Genomic DNA, 20,709 nt, shown 5'->3' on the forward strand with positions numbered 1-20,709 from the left:
TAGTTGGCGAGCGCACAAACTGACAAAAATGTCAAGCGCAGGGCCACTATCGTATGTTTATTGTGCGCTTATGAGCAATGTAAGCTATCCATGTGGACTTAGGGAAATGTGTTCTCACTCAATGTCATGTGGTGCTCAAAAGTTTCATAGAAGCACAAACTGCCAGTGCATGTGTCAACCAACTGAATAAAACATTTCAAGTTGACTTGAATGTTATACTTTTCATGTTGATCAGTCAAACGTGTGTATGGGACATAATCTGAATCAGTTGCTGCGTTTTGGTGAACTTGAGGGCAATTTCCATAACAGAATCAATGCAATATCTTAAAAATGCCAATTTGTGTGTGTGCGTGTATGGTCATCACCACGAGCACATTGTCAAGATGCCTGCAGTCACACTAAACAATTAAGACCGTCATCGACAAACAATTGAACGCTGTAAAAGCAACATGAGGATTTCGAGTGACGACAAAGAAGGCAACAACGAGCAGCGTGGTCTGGGGTGTTGACTGAAAACGCCGCTGTTAACGTCCGATGGAGAGCAAACAAAGTGAGCGATGACAGGCCGCGGCAGAGTGAAGGCGCCGAGTGGAGTAGAGCGCCAATGGACTGGAATCAGCGAGTGGCAGAGATCTAAATTACGATAAGTACCGTGGACTTGGAGGGAGCTCTTGGTGGACCACAAGTGGAGCTCAGCCAGGCAGAACGCCATCGGACGGATCGGCGAAACCCGACCCTGGTCAGAAGGAAAAGCAAGAGGGGAAAAAAACATGCTATGTTTAGACTTAGCTACAGGTTACATTTAAAGTCGGCATTATCGAGCATGTCTTTAAAAATCATGTAAACTGAATACCGAAAATTTGTTTCTAAATGTGTTAAACAGTGGAACATTTCCTCATTCCAAAAACTTACGCAAGCACATGGGATGCTTGATTCCAGAAAATCCGAAAACTGAGGTTACATGTCCATGTCTAGAACGCCTCGTTGTCCGTTGTGATCATGCAGACAAGCAAGGTAAAAAAAAAAAACAAAGTCCAAAGTGACAGCCAGCATGTGGACAGGGGCTTCGAGCCGTTTTCGAGCACCTCGTCACGCCGTGGAAAAGTCCCGTGACGGCTCGATGGGATACGACCGGATATTATTTTCACGGCTCAAACATGTAGCTATGTACGGTCGGCATAAGATAGATTCCAGACAAGGTAGCATCCATTTTGTAAGGTCGTCATAAAAGTATAAGATTGACAGTTGAGTTGGGCGTGCTTTCAGCGCATTATTTTTCAGGATTTTGAAGCCTCATTTCATAGAGTTGATTTTTTGGGGAATCATTCAAATTTGGTCGTGAGAAGTACAATATTTGCTGTGGAATGTCAAATTTACAAGACATTTAACCTTACAGGCACTTTAAAGATATGATCAAATTGTATGACCAAATACTCAAGATTAATTAATGTGCACGACACAATTCTTATTCTTGTACTTCATGTACTAAGGCCTTCCTAAAATATTGTACGAATACATTTTAAAAATATATTTTTCTAAAACAATCTAATAAAAGCCTCTTCTGTAGAGTTCGAATAGGCAGAAAAAAAGTGACCTGCGGTTATTGTTGTGGTGTTTTCACACGCAGATGAGTGGAATGCTGTCCGCTTTGTGAGAACTGTCATCCTTCAAGTGCGCGTCCGTCACTGCACGCCCATGATGCGTGAACGATTGGGGCGTGGGCCGTGACCACCTCTCAATGTCAACCCGAGTTCACAAGTCTGCGGCGGCTTGTCTCTCACCTTCATGTCATTTTCTTTCCATTCAAAAACTAGAATGGCCCCAAGTAGAAAGTAGACCTCCACCAAGGCCATATAATCCTAATTTCATGATCAGAAACATTTTGTACTGTTAATTTAGGTTTATTGTGAGTGATGTTGGCGACACTAATGCGATATAATGAGATCACTCCAAAAAATTGTTTTACCTATGCCAAATCTCTCTCTCTCTCTCTTGCTCAGTCTCTCTCTCTCTCTCTCTCTCTCACTCACACTCTCTCTCCCTATCTCTCTGTCTCCCCCCTCCCTCTCTCCCTCCCTCCCTCTCCCTCTCCCTCCGTCTCCCTCTCTCTCTCTCTCTCTCTGTTTCTCTCTCTCTCTCTCTCTCTCTCTCTATATATATATATATATATATATATATATAGGGAATGGGTCTGAAATTATCATGTACCCTGCACTCTACGGTAGAATTTTGTGGGTCCTTAAACCTGCAGTCTTCAGATGGTGAAATTTTGCAGTGTCCGAAAATGTCAAAATAGCATTCCACATTTTGAGCAGTAAGATACTTTAAAACCACAAGTGCACAAGGGGTCAAAGGTAAAGCAGTTATATTGCTGTGTCAGCTTCCCTTTCATATTTCATCTGTTGAGGAGTCGCTCTTATCTGCCGCACATACACTTCCTGTTGCGGGAGTGTGTGCAATATCTCATTTTGCTGCTCAAAACCCTCAAACTACAAATCCCAACAAAAAATATGGCGAGATAACGTGAGGCACCGTGGAAATGCTGCAGCTAGCATGGTGCAGCGCCGGCGGAACGCGTTTAGCGACATAAGAGGATTCTTCCGTCGATCTCTTAAACGGCTTTTTTAGAGGGCATCAGCTATTTTGGAGCGGGGAGAAACTACTGTCAGATAGCTTTCCTTTCATTATTGTACACCTGGTAAGTAAAAAAAAAAAGAAAAAAAAAAAGCTTGTGAGGATTACAACATGCAACCAAACCGCTTTCTGTTGTTTTTTTTTCAGTTTTATGAATGGAAGAAATTGCTGTGAATTTTGTTTGACATCTGTCATCTCTCATCTTCAACACCACTCAATTTTAAAATAATTTTACCATTTTTTTTTTCAAATGAGTCTTTTTTTTCAGACCGCCAATAGCAGCCCTATCCCTTATCTCAATTCATAGTTTGTAGTATTGTTCACACGAAGAAGTCTATGTTGTTAAAACGTTTTGATTTATGTTGCTTTACGTGAAATAAAGCCACAACAGTTGCCAAATTAAATGTTTTGGTTCTCGGCTTGTTGGTTCTCACTGAGAATTGATTCCACTGTTACCACTTTGTCTGTAATGCATAATCCTGAGCAGTCGAACAGAAAGTCTTTGCTATTGGGTGGAAAACCTTGCCTATATTTAACTAAAACGGACTAAAACCTTTTTAAGTTTTCGTCGACTGAATTCACGAAAACTAGACTAAAACTTTTTGGGGAGTTTTCAGCGACTAAAACTCGACTAAAACGATCACGAATAGGAATGACTAAATGTGACCAAAACTAAAAAGCATTTTCGTCCAAAAGACTAAGACTAAATCTAAAATACCTGTCAAAAACAACACCGCTATGCACTACATTATAAGCTGCGACTGCAAACACACACACAGCATTCACACACACACTCCAAAAGTCTTGGAATGGTGCCATCTAGTAACTGGTTGGGGTTGCTGAGGTCTACCTGTCCACCCCCCCCCCACCACTGCTGAGCTCTGTGGGGGTAAGCAAGCAGTATACAGAAGCAGTGTGTACGTGAAGGTGTGGGTGTGTGTGTGTGTGTGCGCACACTGTCTTTACATTGTCAAGAAGCTGCTTTAGCATCAAAGGAAAGGTTTGGTTGAGGAGTGGCGGGGTTGGGGGGCATGACTCCACTTTCAAAGAAAATCGGACATTGTCTGGTGTCTACGTCTCCTATGCTCTGTATTGACGTTCGCCCTCTGGGTGGTCACATATGTTTGAATGTTTGTTAAGGCGTGCGACAGAGTAAATATTTGAGATTTCACACGGTCAATGAAACACAAGATGGAATAAGGCTTCTTGATTGGACTTTTAGTCTGAGATGTTGTCTGTATTCTTGGAGGGCGGACATTATGATTGTTCATATTTGAAGCCAGGATGGGAAAGGGCTACTGGACATGCTCAAATGCAGCAGTGGTTTTCTTAAAGTGAAAGAAAAAGACACAATGCCAAGAGGTTATCTGGCTTTTAAGCAGCGCCAAGCAGTGGAAATTAAGACAAGAGATGTGCGAGATAAGTGAAATGGGTTTTTGTGGAGTGAATAATTTGCAAAGGTGATTTGGTGATTACCTCGGGGTCGGCACTCAGGCTTTCATACAATATATGTGGAGCTGCAGGGTGCCCAAGTGGTAGGCCTGGAAGGAAAGAAACACTTTGGTTGGACATCTTAGTAATTCTTTCTCACAGGTATTCTTTCACTTTTGTGCACCCAGACAGAAGACGGTCGTCACATCCCCTCAAAAAATAAATAAATAAAATAAGTGCTGCCAAGTGACTGACGCACTCAAGCACAGCGTCAACCTCACTTCAAGCCTCAAAACGAGCCCGTGAACACAACCAATGGTCGCCCTTAAAACAAGACAAAACAGAGAACAACCTCAAAAAGGAATTGGCTTCTCCGCAGATTATCACTTGATACACTTATTTTATTTTATTTTCCATTTTTCATATCATTCATTTATCCTGCTGAGGATTTATGAAAAGCGGCGTTCTAAAGCATTGTTTCCCCAATATTTTAATACGGATTGCGAGATGTTTAAGTTCAGAGGGCAGAGTGCAGTTTGAATAACAGTCATTTGGGCACACACCGACTGAACAATTCTGGCTTGTTTCAAGACTAGACTAGATGGTTTCTAAGTATTGTAGGGCATCATTATCGGGCGGTGGAAAGGTTTTCCTGAACAATCTGATACCCTTTTGGCCTGTCAAGAAATGATCTCGATTTTATATCACTGTAAATACAAATCCAACCGTGAAGGCTGTTGTTACGTGCCTCTGTGACTTTTGGCACTGGAAACGGGTGCGACGACAATTTAAGGACTACTAGAAAAGAACCAACCAAAATACACTTCACTTAGTAGTTGGGCCCCTTCAGTGAGTTGGAATTTAAGACAAGAACTTGGAAAAATTGTACAGTGTTTGTGCAGTTTAAGAGAGAGCTGCTGTATGTGAACCACTACACTACAGATAGTTTTAGTCAAAATCTTGGTCAGTGTTAGCTCAACAGAATAATTTGCAAACCTACGTGTTATAATAAATACAGTACCCCCTATTAAAATCAAGTTATATTTTGTTTCCAGTGATCCTCCCGCCCCTTCATATGTTATCCGAGCACCTGTGGCGGCACAATACTCGCGCCCATTGAGAACAGAGAGGACGACGTCACACGTGAAGCCTGGCAGCGGCGTATACGCTTACAAGCTACACTGCGGTGTATCTTCGTTTTGACGGGAGGAAGGGCAAAGCGGCGCCAGGCAGCGGCCCCAGAGCCGTTCAGTCTCGCGGGAGCCCATTCTCAATAGAAATGATGGACAGGTAGAACAAAATGAGGCGAAGGTAATACTGCTCAGGAGAGGTGACAGGTACAGTCACTCTGAATGCGTGTGTGTTTTACAAGACACGTCAATCAGCAGCAGAGGGAAGCTGCTCTGATGTGGCCTCTGGGCAAGTCGTGAGTGTGAGTGCGTGTGTGTGTGTGTGTGTGTGTATGTGTGAGAGAGAGAGAGAGAGACAGAAAATAAGTCACTCACTGAAAGTTGCATTCCAGGTTCAAGGGGCATGCAGGGGTAAAGAGTTCAGATGTCAAAACTGAGCTTTTTTTCCCCCCTTATCAGTTGGCCAAATTGTTGAGTTTATTAGGTCAGAAGGTTGCATAAATGGACAAAAGTCATCTTCCGCATGTTTAAAATGTGACAATTCTGTCAATTACACAGATATCTTGCCCACAAAAAAAAACATGAATAAATATGACACATTCAACTCATTGATGCCCTGAAAAGAATTGAAAAGTGTGATCGATGATTATGATTAATATTACTGTCATTTCAAGTTCTTCCAGGTCCTTTGTTTTAATTTCCAGTATGCGAATTCAACTTTCAAAAATTGATGCCCAATGAGAAAAAAAACCTCCAATAAAAAAAGAAAAAAAAATGACATTGGCATGATAAAACTATTCAAATCAAATGGAGACATAATGAGAAAAAATGTTTAACTTATTGATTATTTTCATATAAATTCTTGTCATACAGTAAGTAACTCAGTATTTTGTGGGGGTTTTATTTAGTTTTAAAAATTTTATCTGAAATACAAGCAAATATACTGTGTCCTTGTATGGATATTAGTCTTTTACTTAACATTGAGCTTTTATTTGATCTTCGCTCCTGTAATGTGCACACACTTTGCAGCGAATAAAAGATGATCTCATAAATTTAACTAATTGATCCAAAAGCAGGACTCTAAGTGCAAAGTCCAAACCCCTTTAAACATGATCTTGTGGCCCGAGTGAGCAAAGAAAAGCAGGCGAGGAGGGAGGAGGATGCCGCGGAGATGAGAGGAGGCTTTTCTAAGCACAAGTGTAAACGTCATTAGAGGAACTAATGGAGGGAAGAAGGTGGGAAAAAAGGGAAACTCACTCCAGCAGAGGTATTTACCCAACGCCTGGAGCAGAAAGACAAACACAGCCGCAGTAATGACTGAGAAAGAAAATGTGTGTGTGTGTGTGTGTGGGGTGGGGGGAATGATGGAGAGGAAGTAAAAGTGGGGAAGACATCCCACTTGATTATGCCTTCAACATGTTTTTAACCATCCAAATCATTCAAACATTTGCACACTGGGGCAGTAATGCTTGTCGCTCTCTTCTGTTCCACTAATAGTGCTAATCCCGGCAAGCGTTTCGCTAAAAGCTCGGCGTATCTGCCCCTGCGGCGACGCCCAAGGGCATGAAAGGCAATACTTCCACAGCAGCTTCACAATTGGCGGGCCAGCCGGCTTCAAAGAGATTGTGGGCCGCGATGCGCCTCGGCGGTGCCGCTACCCTGTCGCCGTCGAGGTGACGCGTGTCACATTGACACGCTGGGGTTTTGTTTACGCTGTTGGGATTTTCTGCTCCTAAAGCCCGATCGCTGCCCCCGTGGTTCGCCCCACACCTTTTGACCACAAACACCGCAGATGAGGCCACTGTCTCCTCCAAAAATATTGGCACGGCACGGTCAATTCCTTTGTTTTTATTGCATACTGAAGACATTTGGGTTTCAGATCAAAGGATGAATATGAGACAAAGGTTCATAATCCCAGCAGTTATTTCATTGTATTTGCATCTAGATGGGTTAAACAACTCAGGACCGAGCACCTTTTGTTTGAACCCATCCACGTTTCAAGTGAGCAAAGAGTATTGGAAAAGACAACATTAAATTAACATTACTTGTTGCATCCGGCATTTGAAATGCTCGCTCTTCTCTCAGCTTCAATGTGCAACTAGAAACACAGTCACGTGTTCCAATACTTTTGCTTACTTGATGTTCCAATACTTTTGCTTACTTGATAAGTGCGTGGGTTCAAACAAAAGATGCTGTTCTGAGTTGTTCAACACATCTCGATGTAATTACCATGAAATAGAAGCTGGAAGTTTGAACTTTTGTCTCAAATTCATCTTTTGATCTGAAACCCAAAAGTCTTCAGTAGACCATAAAAACGAGAGGAACTGGCTTTGCCATTCTAATGGTTTTTGAGGGGACTGGGCTTGGAGTCACATTCAAAATAAAGCATCCGGACACACATTAAATCTTAATTAATGTGTCATACACTAAGTCTAGTGAACCAACAGACCAAGCACATGATTCTCTCCACTTAATGTAACCAACGCTAGAGATTTTGAAGCACGCGATTATGTCTTCCAAGCGTGCATTTATTGGCCATGCTTTGTGCACTAGAAACAGAAAAGTAACGTTACCAAACGGTTCCCACAAAATTGGAAGCAAACGATCAAAAATCACTTAGCCGAGGACTCTAGTTGTGACCTGAAACTTGTCCACTCTATCACATATACATAGACAACCTCAAGCTGACCACCACCCATGCGGCCAACTTTCAACAAACACCTGTCAAAGGCTGTTGATGTCGAAGTCCTTTAAAGTTGCTGTCAGGCTCATGGAGCGGGCCCAGACCCCGGAAGAAAGGAAAGGTCACGCCAAACGTCCCCTAGACTTCTTAACAGTTTTATTCACCCGTCATACGCTCACACACGGGCTGTCTGTCACCTCTCAGATGAGGCCGTGACACCTCGGACACGCCTCAGCGGGCAGCCACCGTCTTTCTGTCTCGCTCCACCTGTGACGGGTTGACACGATGGTGAGTCGCGAGTCGATGGCGCTCAGAGCAAAAGGGTTCGCTTCTCTTTGCCACGACCTCTGAGATGGATTCCGGTGTCGTTATCACCTTTGCAAACCCCCGACTGAGGCATTCTGCCATCTACAAGTAAATAAACAATCCTTTCCCCTGTCTTGGCTACTTCCAGCAATGACCTGGCAGACGTCAATCATACTTAAGGAAAGTGCCTCATCTACCAAAAACAAACCCAATCTTGGATCTTAAATTTCATCATCATTTTCCTTTCATTTAAACAATTGACAATGAAAATCTGAACGATGACCCTCACACGCCCTTTTATCATTACAGCTCCTCCAAATAATTACCAAAATTTAACCCCATTCTCCACCGACATCAACTGGCTCAGGCAAAAAAAAAAATCTTTTTTGGGTTCAACCCATCCATCGATGGCATTTCGTTACTATGGTGGCAATCTAATCTAAATTTGTCCATAAAATGGATTGCGGTGTCGCTAACCTAACGCAGTGGTTAATTCATAATTAAAGGACCTCCTGTCCAACCAAAATAATTACAGCACATTTAATGGAGATACTAGGAATTAAATTTTCGCCATTTGAGTCACTGTCATTGTTTCCACCATTGGTACGATGTCACACCCAACAGTGGAACCGTAAATCGGAACCGAAGCGCCATGGGGTGAACTAAACCAAAATGTACCATGTAGTAGAAATTTCCCTTATATCAATTAAATAAAAATGAACCCTTCATCCATGTGTCCACCTCGCCTGCTGACTAACAAACAGATGGAGTCACACACACGACTGATGCACCACCCGTTTTTTTCCCTCCACAAAAGTTAGGTCCAAGGCAAAACCCCTACAAGAGTTAATTCTGTACTTATAAATGGCACAAAAGCAGAGCAGAGCCTCTATTCGTGGGTCAAGTCTTGTCTTGTCAGGAGCGCTATCTTCTTCCCGTTGGAGCTGACAGCTGGGAGCAGCAAAGGAGCAGCCGCCGGGCATCACAGTTAAACATACTTGGCCCATTTGACGTCTGGAGCGTATAGGTTCAATTTTCGCATTTTGACTATTCATCTTCAGCTGTACCCGACAGTGTGAACAGGGCCATGGCTCAAGTAAAATGCAGGAAGTTGGAAAAAGCAGCCGACGGGAATAAGCAATGATCGTTTGACTGACCTATTCAAGTTCCTGCTCATTTTACACTGTCTGGCCCATTGTTATGTTCATGTACTGACAGAATGTACAGTACATCACAAAGATCATGCCAGTCATCATTAGGCTCAAGTTTTGACTGATGATATTTTGTTTCGCTCAATTGTGTGGCTGCTGTGATTGACACAGCTGACAAACAATTGCTACTGAGGCAAACCTGTTTTCCATCCTTACGTTACATCGAGATACTCTTGTTTGACATCATGTTCCAATCTGAACTGGACCAATCATTGAGCTCTATTCAAACTACTGTCATGAACTATACTGAAGAAATATATGCTCCCATTAATTGCCAGAAAGGGTCTTTCATCTTGATTCTTATTTGCATGTCCATATTTTGTACCCAGTTATGTTGCCAGTGCACAAAGCAAGGCAAGACTTCCCTCAAGCTTATAAATTTTGTAGGTAAAATTCACACTACGTCCCATTAATTTTGTCCATTTGTTGACTGTTTCACCCTCATGTCACGTGTCCCAACTTTCAAACCAAACTGGCACTTGTTTCTATTCACACACATACATATGCTTAAGGTCGTTTGGGCGGGCCCACATCCCAAACGGCCCTTCTGTTGTCACGGCAACAAGCAGCTATCCTGGCTAACATCTGCTGAGCGACCCCGGGCCACTCGGAACGGGCCTTAATCCCCGCACGGAGCCGTGTTGTGGGGGAAAACATTCTTTCCTTTCTTTCTGGGGAGGGGGGTGTCGTATAGAGAGAGGGAGAGGGGGAGGAGAGAGAGAGAGAGAGAGAGAGAGAGAGAGAGAGAGAGAGAGAAAGTCAAAGAGAGAAAGAGAGAGAAGACAAACAGGACGAGCCATGTTGCTGGTAACCTGCAGGCGAGCGGATCACAGTGTTGTCTGCTACGTTGCGTGGCCCCTATACCAACTCCACCCCCCCCCCACACACACACACACAACATTATGGCTGTGCAGAGGGGTGTGACAGCCAGCTTTCGGCAGTGGGTTGCCATCGGCGGTCCAGTTGGATGGATTTGGGCTCGGGGGTTAATAAAAGGTCTGGCGAGCTGGCCTTGGTCTTGGTATGCTAAAACGACATCACTTTGATAAGCGTTGATTAGTACAAAAAAATGTGAAAAAATTATCTGCAGTGATACACAAATGTGCTGTGGTCACCTGTCAGTGAGTGACGTAAAAAAAAAAAAAAAAAAAAAAGGGAATTTTTTTTGCTGTTGTGCATAGTCCATGGAAAGCATTTTTTATATCATTGATATGCAGTTTGTGTACTGGTCTGCTTTTTGTACTCATTCACAGCTAGACAACATTGGCATACTTGTAGGATAACTGCATGTCACTATAGTGAGGCAAAAGTGTGCACAAGACGCCAACAAATACATACTTTGAGCGACCAAATCTAATATTAAATTTGTTTTAGGTTCGTGGTTGAACAGTTTGAACGGTACTGGTAATGTAATTAAATTAATATTCTTACAGATTGCACTGTAATGTATTAAAATTCATTTTGCATATTAGTTAGTGGACCCGAGCATTTGGCCACTGAACAAAAAAATTGTACAGGAGAAACAACTGAGAAATGGAGTCGATTTGATCAAACGTAGTTACAATTTTTAACTCACCTGGTGGGTTAAAAATCGACCAACCCATTTTGCTGGATCAAATTGAGTGCTGATGGGTTGGTGCTGTAATAACCCAGGGTTCAAAATAAACCAATTTGGGTTATTTTTGACCCAACAATTTTTAGTCTGTAGTCTAACCTTTTTATACCACCGTCTGAAAACTTTGGCATACAAGTAGTAAAACTACATACTACTAGTGAGGCAAAGCTACTATTGGGCATTTTGTTGCTAGTCCAGAAGACTAGTAGAGTGTGGCACATGCCTACTAGTTGGGCCAAGTAATGTTACTAGTGCAGCACACTACGTTACAAGTAAGAAATAATTGCATTCCAGTAGGCCAAAATATAAATAAACTAGGAGTGGGAATAAACATTACTAGTAAGAAACAGTCATTCTACTAGTGCCCGGAACCGTCTCACTAGTGAGGACAAAGAGCATACTAGTATATAGACCTTAATCTGGATTTCAAGCATATTAAAAAAAAATGTTCAAAAAGCTTTCCATAAAGACGTATGAAGTCAGCATGCAGCAGGTTAGTGTCCCCTAGTGGCTACTAAAAAAAAGACTGGAAAAACAAAAATAAACAAAAAAAAAAATAATAATTTAGACCCAAAGTATCCCTGTGAGGTCTAAAATTACAAGTTGGCATATCAAAAACAAGCCGAGCCTCGGTAATATTCTGATAAGCATCTCCTCCGGGGAGGAGATCTGCAGTGGAGAAATGAAGATGCTGCTCCGTCAATCAGTCCATCAGCGGCTATGAAATATGCATTTGTCTTAATATGGAGTTTGATTCCATCAAAAGCCATTTCACGGACCATTTGCTTATGCAAACGCCTTTGGGAGACAGACAGCAAGAGAGAGGGAGTGCGGTCGAGGCTCACTTGGAAGAAAAAACACACCTCCAGCATGCTGCGTGTGCGTGTGTGTGTGTGTGTATTAGGAATTTTAATTGAATAGTTCTGCATCAGTGCCAAGAAGTTACTTGGAGTGTTTGCAGAGGCTTGCGTTCGCTCTGATTGTCAACATGGATGACCTTTTCCCTCCAATATACAAACACAAGAAATACAACGCTTTTTCACCATTTCATTTTTCCATTTTTTTTTTTTGTGTGTGTGCTAAAACGGTGCCCAGTCATGTACTTTGGCGTCCAGCTTGCGTTGCCACTCCTTCAATTTATCAGAATCTGGGTGATATCCGTCAAAGTTGTTTGTTAATTAATTATTATTACTTAGCACAAGCTTGTTAACTCGCAAGCTAGTTGGTGGCTCGTTGGAGCGTGGAAAGCACTGGGAATTTATTTTTTACATTTCAAAATTTGGCAGGGTTGTTAACGGCACTCTTTTTTTTGTGATGTGCAAAATTGGCAAGCGTTGCATGTTTTGACTTTACAGGAACGATAAAAATATAAGAAAATGTTAATAAGTACAAAAATAAATCCTGGGCGTGTGTGCCATGTCAGCCAAACCGTCCTCAGAATTTTATGGTTTCTGTCTTGGCCAATATCACACCACTTCACACAAAGGCTGTGAAGACCATTACAGTTGGTTTGTGAAATGGAAGTAATTAACGAACAAAAGGAAATAAAAAAAGAACATTCCTGGAGGCGGTAATAGCGGTGAAAGCACCTTTTAGAAGCAGGTCCATCATCTTTCATCAATCAATCCTTTACTTGCACTTTCTGTTATTTTCTGATTTAGTAGGCTGTCTTTTATTTCTGTTCTTGTTTTAAAATTATTTTAGTTATTTGTTTTTAAAGACTTTTAATTGTTGAACCTTTAATCACGAGAATCCCACTGAGTTACCTGTGGAGGAAATTTGCTGCATAAATAAAGCTGCCTTGCCTTGCCTTTAAAAAAAGAGGCTCAAAACACCATTCAAATATAAAATCCCACCCAGGTTAAGATGTGTGCAATGGCAACCAATCTTCTGGTTTTACGTTTGTCTCCCACTAACATTAACGCAAGGAATCCTGCTAATTTACAGGTCAGGCCATCAGTGCTCATCTAAAATGGTGCAGCTGGTAGTGTTGACTGTGGTCCTGCACTGACACCTAGTGGGATAGAACACGAGACTAGGCCCAATTTTAGCACCAGAGCAACAGTGCAATGAAGCACAAAAATCATCCATTTTCGACAGGGACATGACAGTAATACCGAGACCCACTATGCGGGAGGCAACTGCAATCTGGTCCATAGTCTACCGGAGCAGATAAAAAAAAAAAGTTGGGATTCCTCCTGGTTATACAGTATCTGCCTCAAAGGCTGTCGACGTGACGGGGGTCTCGCTCAGGTGCGCCCTTCAGGCCCAAGTGGAGGAGCAGAATAGGGTAGGCGATAAATAAATAAAAAAGGTGCTGAGAGGAGGGAGGTGAAAGGACAAAGGAGGCAAAGAGGAGGTGGAATGAGGAGAATTAAGCGAGCGACGCTCCAAAATCCTTGGCTGAACTTTACTCAAAGTCACTTCTGAGTGGCTTCTAGGGACAAAAGAGTTACCTTATTTTTACAGAAAAGACAAAAGAGGAGCACCGGGTGAGTGTTGCAGATGGGCGCCAGATCCTATCATGCCAATGCTGCAGCTTTTGTGAAAAGTCTAATAGTCTCACATAAGTTGACATAAACGGTATATATGCAAATGCTCAAATAAAAGGTACATTGGTATTCAAAACTGCAAAAATAAATAAAATATACACAACACAAAACTACACTATACAGCAGAACCTTCAGATAGATTAAATTGTTCCGTGACCATGCTCGCAACTCACAACACAAACATCTCAAATGATGTTTCTGTGTGTGGTTGCGCGTGCGCGAGCATATGTGTGTGTGTGTGTGTGTGTGCGTGCGCGCATGCACGCTTTGGCCACCCAGGGGGAGTATAACACAGGCATACGGACATACATGAAGACAGACATCACAGTACAGTCAGCATCAATATTAGCCGTTCTTCTCATAGGATAAAGAATATATGTCTGTGAGGGTGGTGGTGACATTAACTGTCAATATGTGTTGCTCCACTGTTTGTGTTCAAAAACTGTAAATCAACCGCATAGCTTTGCGTAAAAACACTCAGTTTCGCTTAATGCTAACAAATAATGCAAAACCATTATAGACAAGCTAACAACCCTTTGAAGAAGAGATATTTTGACACAAGAGGTGGCGCAACTCATGTAGACAGACACTAAAGTATGACTACTAATTTCTAGACTATTTTAGGCTTGTAATTTGTTTGTTTGTGTTCAAGTATGTTTAAAAGGTGTGTTTTAGTAAGTTTAAAATGTGTTTGAATTGCATGGAAAGGGTAAAACTACTTTAAAAATGTCATTTTGGAAATAGTTTGCTGAGAGCCCTCTGAAGTGTGCACAAAGCAAAGTCCACAAAACCATGCTTGGGTGACTTTGGTGTGGAGGAGCATCTGACATATTGTCAGTTTGTTTTGGAGTTCGTACACAGCGTATGTTTCGTGTCTTCCTCCGTCATATTTGCGACAGAATTACAGCAAACATCGTTTTGAATCGTGTGATTTTCCCCCCAGGGATTTTGACAGGGCCAGTGATATTTTCTGACACCGTAATCGCCTTGGCATGTACAACATATCAGATAATATTTGAGTTACTGCGAAGCCTAAATTATTTGATGAGGCCAAAAAATGCTCACCTTCCAGGTCCTTTCGAGAAGACAAAAAAGGCTTGCAGCAACGACAACAACAACAGTAAAATCACTGCAAATAAAGACACAGTAAGAGACAAAAGTAAATGAATTGCATGTCGAACGAATCAACACAGTCACGCTACACTGATTTGGGGGTTAATCTATAATGTAAAATGACAGCGTTGTTCTCATCTTTTTGTGACGGCTGGTCCAAAAGAGACGCTAAGAGTTACATTGAGAAAGAAGCACAAACGGAGTTTACCATCAGAAGTGATTAAAGTTGCTGAACTTATGTTGTGCCCACGTCTTCTTTCGGGTGCTCCACGTCCGTCCAACTTGAATTGAACGTCCACCCGTCGCTAACAAAACACGACAGACCCCACTCTGTCTAAAAGATCGCTGTAATTTAGCTCCCACGTTGCTAAATGCTAACTGCTGTGGCACCATTGGTGTCGCTAGGCAACAAGCCGCGCTATCCGGCTAACACGCTAACGGTGAGACTGACGGAATCAAATACAGCGACCGATGGGCTTATGTGTCGGGTAGCTTCATAGGGGCGCTTAACTCATGTTTGTAAGAATCTTCTATAAGATACTTGCTGGAAAACACGTCATTTATGGCTGCTTTTTGTTTTACTACAAAAACTACAAATGCCACGAAAAAAACACATAACGACACTTCCCACAGTTCCTAAGGCCCTGTCTCGAGCGCCCCAACTCTCGCGATAGACCCATTTTTTTTTATAACCGGATGACCGACTAACTGGCTAACTCAGTGAGCAGTTGGACGTGAAGCTATCGACAACATGGTGAGTACTCGCAACTCATGGAGATTAGATAGTCGTATTCATCTTGCATCAACGTAGAATGCGTACGTTTTGACAGTTTGTGATTTAATTCGTGATTTAAAAAAATGATAAACGTATGACTTTTATTACGTAACACAACTCAAGCTGTACGGTGAACGGTAGACCGCCAAGTTCGAAGTTGTTGAGAATTGGTAGAAAGTTTGCATGAAATTGTAACGTGAATGTAACTGTTGCGGTTAAGTTGTTTATTCCCTTTTATGTAATGCATGAAGAGGAAAGCTCACAGAGACTATATTTGAACTGACCTGATTAAAGTTAATCCTGTGTAAACGAGAATGTCGACAACACTATGAAAGTGTACCACCTCCTGCCTGCCTACCTGCCTCACCTACCTACCCTTGTTTGTGAATCAATGCTAATTGTACTAACACTTGCTCTCTACCTTGAACCCCTTCTACCCCCAACCCCCCTTTACAGTCTGAGCCAATTAGAGTTCTGGTGACCGGCGCTGCAGGGCAGATTGCCTACTCGCTGCTGTTCAGTATTGCCAAAGGAGATGTCTTTGGCAAAGATCAGGTAAACCCTTACCCCTGTAGTCACTGCACTCTCCATATCTTAGTAGGGCGTGTCACGAAACTAGGACTCCTGTTAGAAAATGGCTGTGTGCGTGACTTTGACAAGCCTGTTGTGCCTGTGAGAATTGATCAGCCCACAAAGAGAGGTTCGTCCTTGAAGCCTGGTGAAATGGATCCAGTGCCAACCACCTCGGGCTGTAATTTAAAACCACACCTTAGGAATGCGCAGCACATTGCTGCCTTGGCCGGGCTCATTGGCTTCCGGACGGTCCGAAGTAGTCTTTATGGCATGATGGTAGTTTTCCATTTGTTTCCTGTCTTTTATTCCAGCAAATCACACTGCTCCTCTTGGATATCCCACCTATGATGCCCGTCCTGGAAGGTGTTGTCATGGAATTGCAGGACTGCGCCCTCCCTCTTCTGAGAGGTAACCATTTAACGACAGTCGCCCCCTTCTATTCACAGGAGATAGGGAATGAGCCCTGCATGGGTAGAAAAAAGTCCATAAATAATTGAAGCTCATCTCCAAGGTGACTGAGAGGCTTTGTAAAGCGTTATGGGCTCCATAAAGCTCTATACAAGTGTGCTCCGTTTCCCATATGTCACTAGATGGCGCCAAATATTTTTATGAGACATGGCTTTAGCCTGAGCACAAAAAAATGGTCTTTCCATGTTATCTGCTTTGTGTACACATGGGGGGGGGGGCGTTCTGTGAGAGTTTCCCCTTTGACCACACTCTGACATGGATCCAAAACATGTCAGGTGTTCCACCGCTAAGTCACAATTCACTACTCGCGCATTTACTTGGTTGTGGATTTTGGTTTTGAACCTGTACAGTAAGTTGATGATAATATATTTGATTAATTGGTGTTCAGGCCAAAGACGAAGTATTGCTTTGATGCCATCTTGTAGCATCTTGGTTGCAAAGAATTATCCTGACTTTGCTTGTTGCATCTATAATCTATGTTGATCGGGGCTGTACATTTCTTGTAGATTTTCACTTTTCGTAGCAGGGCTTGGTCCCTATCCCCACACTGTAGAACGATATCTATACACATAAGTTGATGCACGTCAAGATTGTCCTCCCCCGCAGAAATTGTTGCCACTGACAACGTGGAAAAGGCCTTCAAGGACCTGGATGCCGCCATCTTGGTGGGTTCCATGCCCAGGAGGGAAGGCATGGAGAGGAAGGACCTGCTCAAAGCCAATGTGGCCATCTTCCGGACCCAGGGAATGGCCTTGGAGAAGTATGCCAAGAAGACCGTTAAGGTAGTAACACCAGGAGTGCTCAGTTATCCCTCTTTGGATGTCTTTTTCACATGAATGTAACTGATTGTGATATTTTCAGGTTCTGGTGGTCGGAAACCCAGCCAACACCAACTGTCTGATTGCAATGAAGTCTGCCCCCTCCATTCCCAAGGAGAACTTCTCTTGCCTCACACGCCTCGACCATAACAGGGCTCGCTCTCAGGTATGTCTTTTGCGGGGTTCAAGTTTCTGTTACTGTTTGATAAATGCTGTTGTACAAAATACATTCCCATCTTCCCACTTGTTTGTAAGCCTGCCAATAATGCACTTCATCTCCCTCCACCTGTTCTGCAGGTTGCGATGCGCTGCGGTGTCCCCGCCACCAACGTCAAGAACGTGATTATCTGGGGTAACCACTCGTCCACGCAGTACCCAGACGTTCACCACTGCAAGGTCAACAAAGTGGACTGCTTTGATGCCGTCAAGGACGAGGCTTGGCTCAAAGGGGACTTCATCTCTGTGAGTATAAATTACAGTAGTGATTTTTAGATGTTTTATGTTTTCTTTTTGCATGGCCATTTGTGATATTGTAACACATTCGCAGTCATGCATGTGCCAAAGCAACAGGTGATGCTACAAGTTGTACAAGCTTTTAAAAAGCCAATTTGGTCCACCACTCACTTCAAGAAATGAAGCTAAAATGACAAGGACCTTAAAAGAGCGCTGCTGAATCTAGAAGTGATGAGTTTTTATTTTATTTTTTTAAGCAGCATTGCGTTAGTATTTTTCTTTAATTTAAAATATTCGCTAGTGTGCTTATGTTGATTTAAGCATTACATTGTAGCTTTATTAATTTGATGGCTGAAAATCAGTCCACTGAAACAATAGTGCACACTGTAACATCATACAAAGGAGACAGGTGGGGTAGGGTAGGCTTTTTCCTAACCACAATACATAGAGACAAGCAGAATTTAGGCAATATGAATGCGCTTAATCTCTGGAACAATATTAAAAAGCCTCTATGGTTGCAGTTAGATTATCTTAATTAAATCGCTGGCGCGTTAAGCATTGTATCATGACAACACAAAGGGAAACACACATTTAATCTAAGAAAGGTACTTAAATCAAGTAGTTAGTTCATTTAGGCCTGGCTATCTATCTAGCCAGTCCAGAAACCTCCTCTCTGTTTTTTTTTTTTTTTTAAAAGTCAGTTTTCAGTGACGGAATACATTTGTGTCCAAATCCTTGTTTGTGCGGACACGTCCCAGTGTTTACTAATCTCATCCGTGTTGCCGCGCCGCAGACGGTGCAGCAGAGAGGCGCTGCTGTCATCAAGGCCAGGAAGCTGTCCAGCGCCATGTCTGCGGCCAAAGCCATCTGCGACCACATGAGGGACATCTGGTTCGGCACCCCGGAGGTAAACCGACATCTCCATCCAGTATATCGCTAAGTTTTTACTCTCTGGGGATGAAGTGAAGTATGCCCACACCAACATTTTGAGTGACACTTCTAAACAAATTTGTCCTCCTTTTCATCCAGGGTGAGTTCATCTCTATGGGCGTGTACTCCTCAAACAACACCTACAAAGTCCCAAATGACCTCATCTACTCCTTCCCTGTCCAGATCAAGGTTGGTATTCACTGGAGTGGCCTTAATGCACACTGTGCTGCCCCCTTTGGTGTGCATGCCTTAGCTCGGGGATAGGCACATGACCATGTGGCCCGTGCCCACACTCTGAGTGGTCCATCTATTGATTACTCCAAGAAATGTATTTACATTTTTTTTTTTAAATAAATCAATAAAATTGGGGGGGGGGGCTCAAGCAATCAAATATTTTGGCATTTGGATATCCTACTGAAAATATATTGAATAAAGGGTTTTCTGATACTTTTTTTTTCTAAGTTATATGTACTGAAGCCTAAAAAAACTCACTTCTACTTAACAATGGAAAAGCAGATGCTCAACATTTTACACTAAATTTAAACTGTGCATAGCAGCATACTATGTTCCTCTCTTGAAACATTAGTAAGAATTTAGATAGATCTCTGTACTTAGATTTTGGTTTATGAGATGAAGTGACGTCAGAACTACAGTAGTGAATTTGTGGGCTAAAACAACACACTTGACTAAGCCTGGTTTATTAGAAAGTGATTACCAGGAACGTTGACTGTGTCAGGCTGTTGGCATCCAAGTGTGTTGTGCCATTTTAGGTCTATGAACTTGAGTACTGCTAGCGCTAAACGCTGCCAACAGATGCCAGACAATACAATGTCAGGTGATTAGAGTTTTGACGCCAATAAATGCCATACCAAGGCATTGATGTCCCGATATTATTTGGTATGGTTATATTTTGAAATTGACCTTCTCACCGCATTGGCGGTTTTCTTGACTACTTTGTTAGATGGTTAAATACTAGTTTTCCCATGGAGCCATATAACCCACTTAAAAAATGAATTATTTGACATATATGAGGGGTTTCAAAGACATGCAGTATTTACTTCCCATGGTAACTAATTATATTCACGAAGGAGTAATTCATTTATTCAGTTACTTTTTTTAGGAACGTAATTAGCAACTCCAGCTGAATGTTTTTTTTTATTTATTTTTTTTAACTAATTTGCCCAACAATGGTTGCTTGTTGTGGCACCACTGTACTTGTAACGTTGCAGCTTACACTGCAATTAACATGCTGGTTCTTTCTCTCGCTCCTCAGAACAAGTCCTGGAAAATAGTGGAGGGCCTGGCCATCAATGACTTCTCTAAGGCTAAGATGGAGGCCACAGCCACAGAGCTGATAGAAGAGAGGGACACAGCTCTGGAGTTCCTGGAAAAGTGACTACGTTGCAACGCCCGCCTGTGACACAGCACTCCCTTCAAAGTCCTTGTTATTCCTCTTATGTCCATGTGTGTATGTAAGAGATGTAGTGTGTGTTTTCTTGCAACTTTGGGGTGGGAGTGGAAATGGAACGCTTTGGTACTGAAATGGATCCCAGGGGCACATAGTTGCAGTTATGCAGACATACTTTTTAAAGGTTACAAGCACAACAGCTTCAATTTCTTTTTGGATTCCTTGACTTTCCGGGCTCTCCCTTGTAAAAGGCATTAGCATCCTGGCTGCTCCAAACACTGTTGTCTAATCCTCTCTATCTTTTATCATGAATAACTACACTCCAAGAGTCACTCCAATGTGAGTGTTAGGTCCATATAATTTTGCACCTGTGGCTCGTGACTTCATTTGTAGTTTTGTAGTGCTGGAAAAAAAAAACTTGAATCTTAACCCGTTCATGCTGAAACAATAAAAGACTTGAACTGCATTGGGATTTCATTCATTGAGTTTACTCAATTCCAATGAAAAATGCATGCATATATTTGAATTATTGATAATTAACCTGTGTTGCTGGTTCCCTCTTGTGTTGCCACAGGGAAAATAATTTAACCAACTTTTTAAAAACCCTTT

At 42.3% G+C, this 20,709-nt stretch overlaps 2 protein-coding genes across 8 annotated transcripts in view; one reads left to right on the forward strand and one right to left on the reverse strand.

The window, feature by feature from the left end:
- Window positions 1-15,328, reverse strand: part of wdpcp (WD repeat containing planar cell polarity effector) — a 57,488-nt gene extending 42,160 nt beyond the window's left edge. For 2 of the 7 annotated variants that reach the window (XM_088304823.1, XM_088304820.1), the window contains exons 1-4: window positions 14,884-15,328; window positions 14,628-14,691; window positions 4,111-4,175; window positions 652-736 (exon numbers count right to left, since the gene is read on the reverse strand). In XM_088304823.1, coding sequence (XP_088160949.1) covers window positions 652-712 — 61 coding nt within the window. In that variant the 5' untranslated portion in view covers window positions 713-736; window positions 4,111-4,175; window positions 14,628-14,691; window positions 14,884-15,328. Of the gene's footprint in view, window positions 1-651; window positions 737-912; window positions 1,015-4,110; window positions 4,176-14,627; window positions 14,692-14,883 lie in introns of those variants that run through there. The other 5 variants (XM_088304819.1, XM_088304825.1, XM_088304824.1 and 2 more) reach the window with 3 other exon arrangements.
- mdh1ab (malate dehydrogenase 1Ab, NAD (soluble)) lies at window positions 15,298-20,566 on the forward strand. The gene is made up of 9 exons (XM_088304826.1): window positions 15,298-15,429; window positions 15,907-16,005; window positions 16,335-16,431; window positions 17,098-17,273; window positions 17,353-17,475; window positions 17,607-17,771; window positions 18,556-18,669; window positions 18,792-18,881; window positions 19,966-20,566. Exons 1-9 carry the CDS (start codon window positions 15,427-15,429, stop codon window positions 20,086-20,088), a joined length of 990 nt encoding a protein of 329 aa, XP_088160952.1. The 5' UTR covers window positions 15,298-15,426; the 3' UTR covers window positions 20,089-20,566.
- The last annotated feature ends 143 nt before the right edge of the window (window positions 20,567-20,709 follow it).

The sequence above is a fragment of the Idiotropiscis lumnitzeri genome, chromosome 9 (assembly GCF_059441095.1).
Source record: "Idiotropiscis lumnitzeri isolate Australia: NSW breed Sydney's pygmy pipehorse chromosome 9, RoL_Ilum_1.0, whole genome shotgun sequence".
NCBI classification, from domain to species: Eukaryota; Metazoa; Chordata; class Actinopteri; order Syngnathiformes; family Syngnathidae; genus Idiotropiscis; species Idiotropiscis lumnitzeri.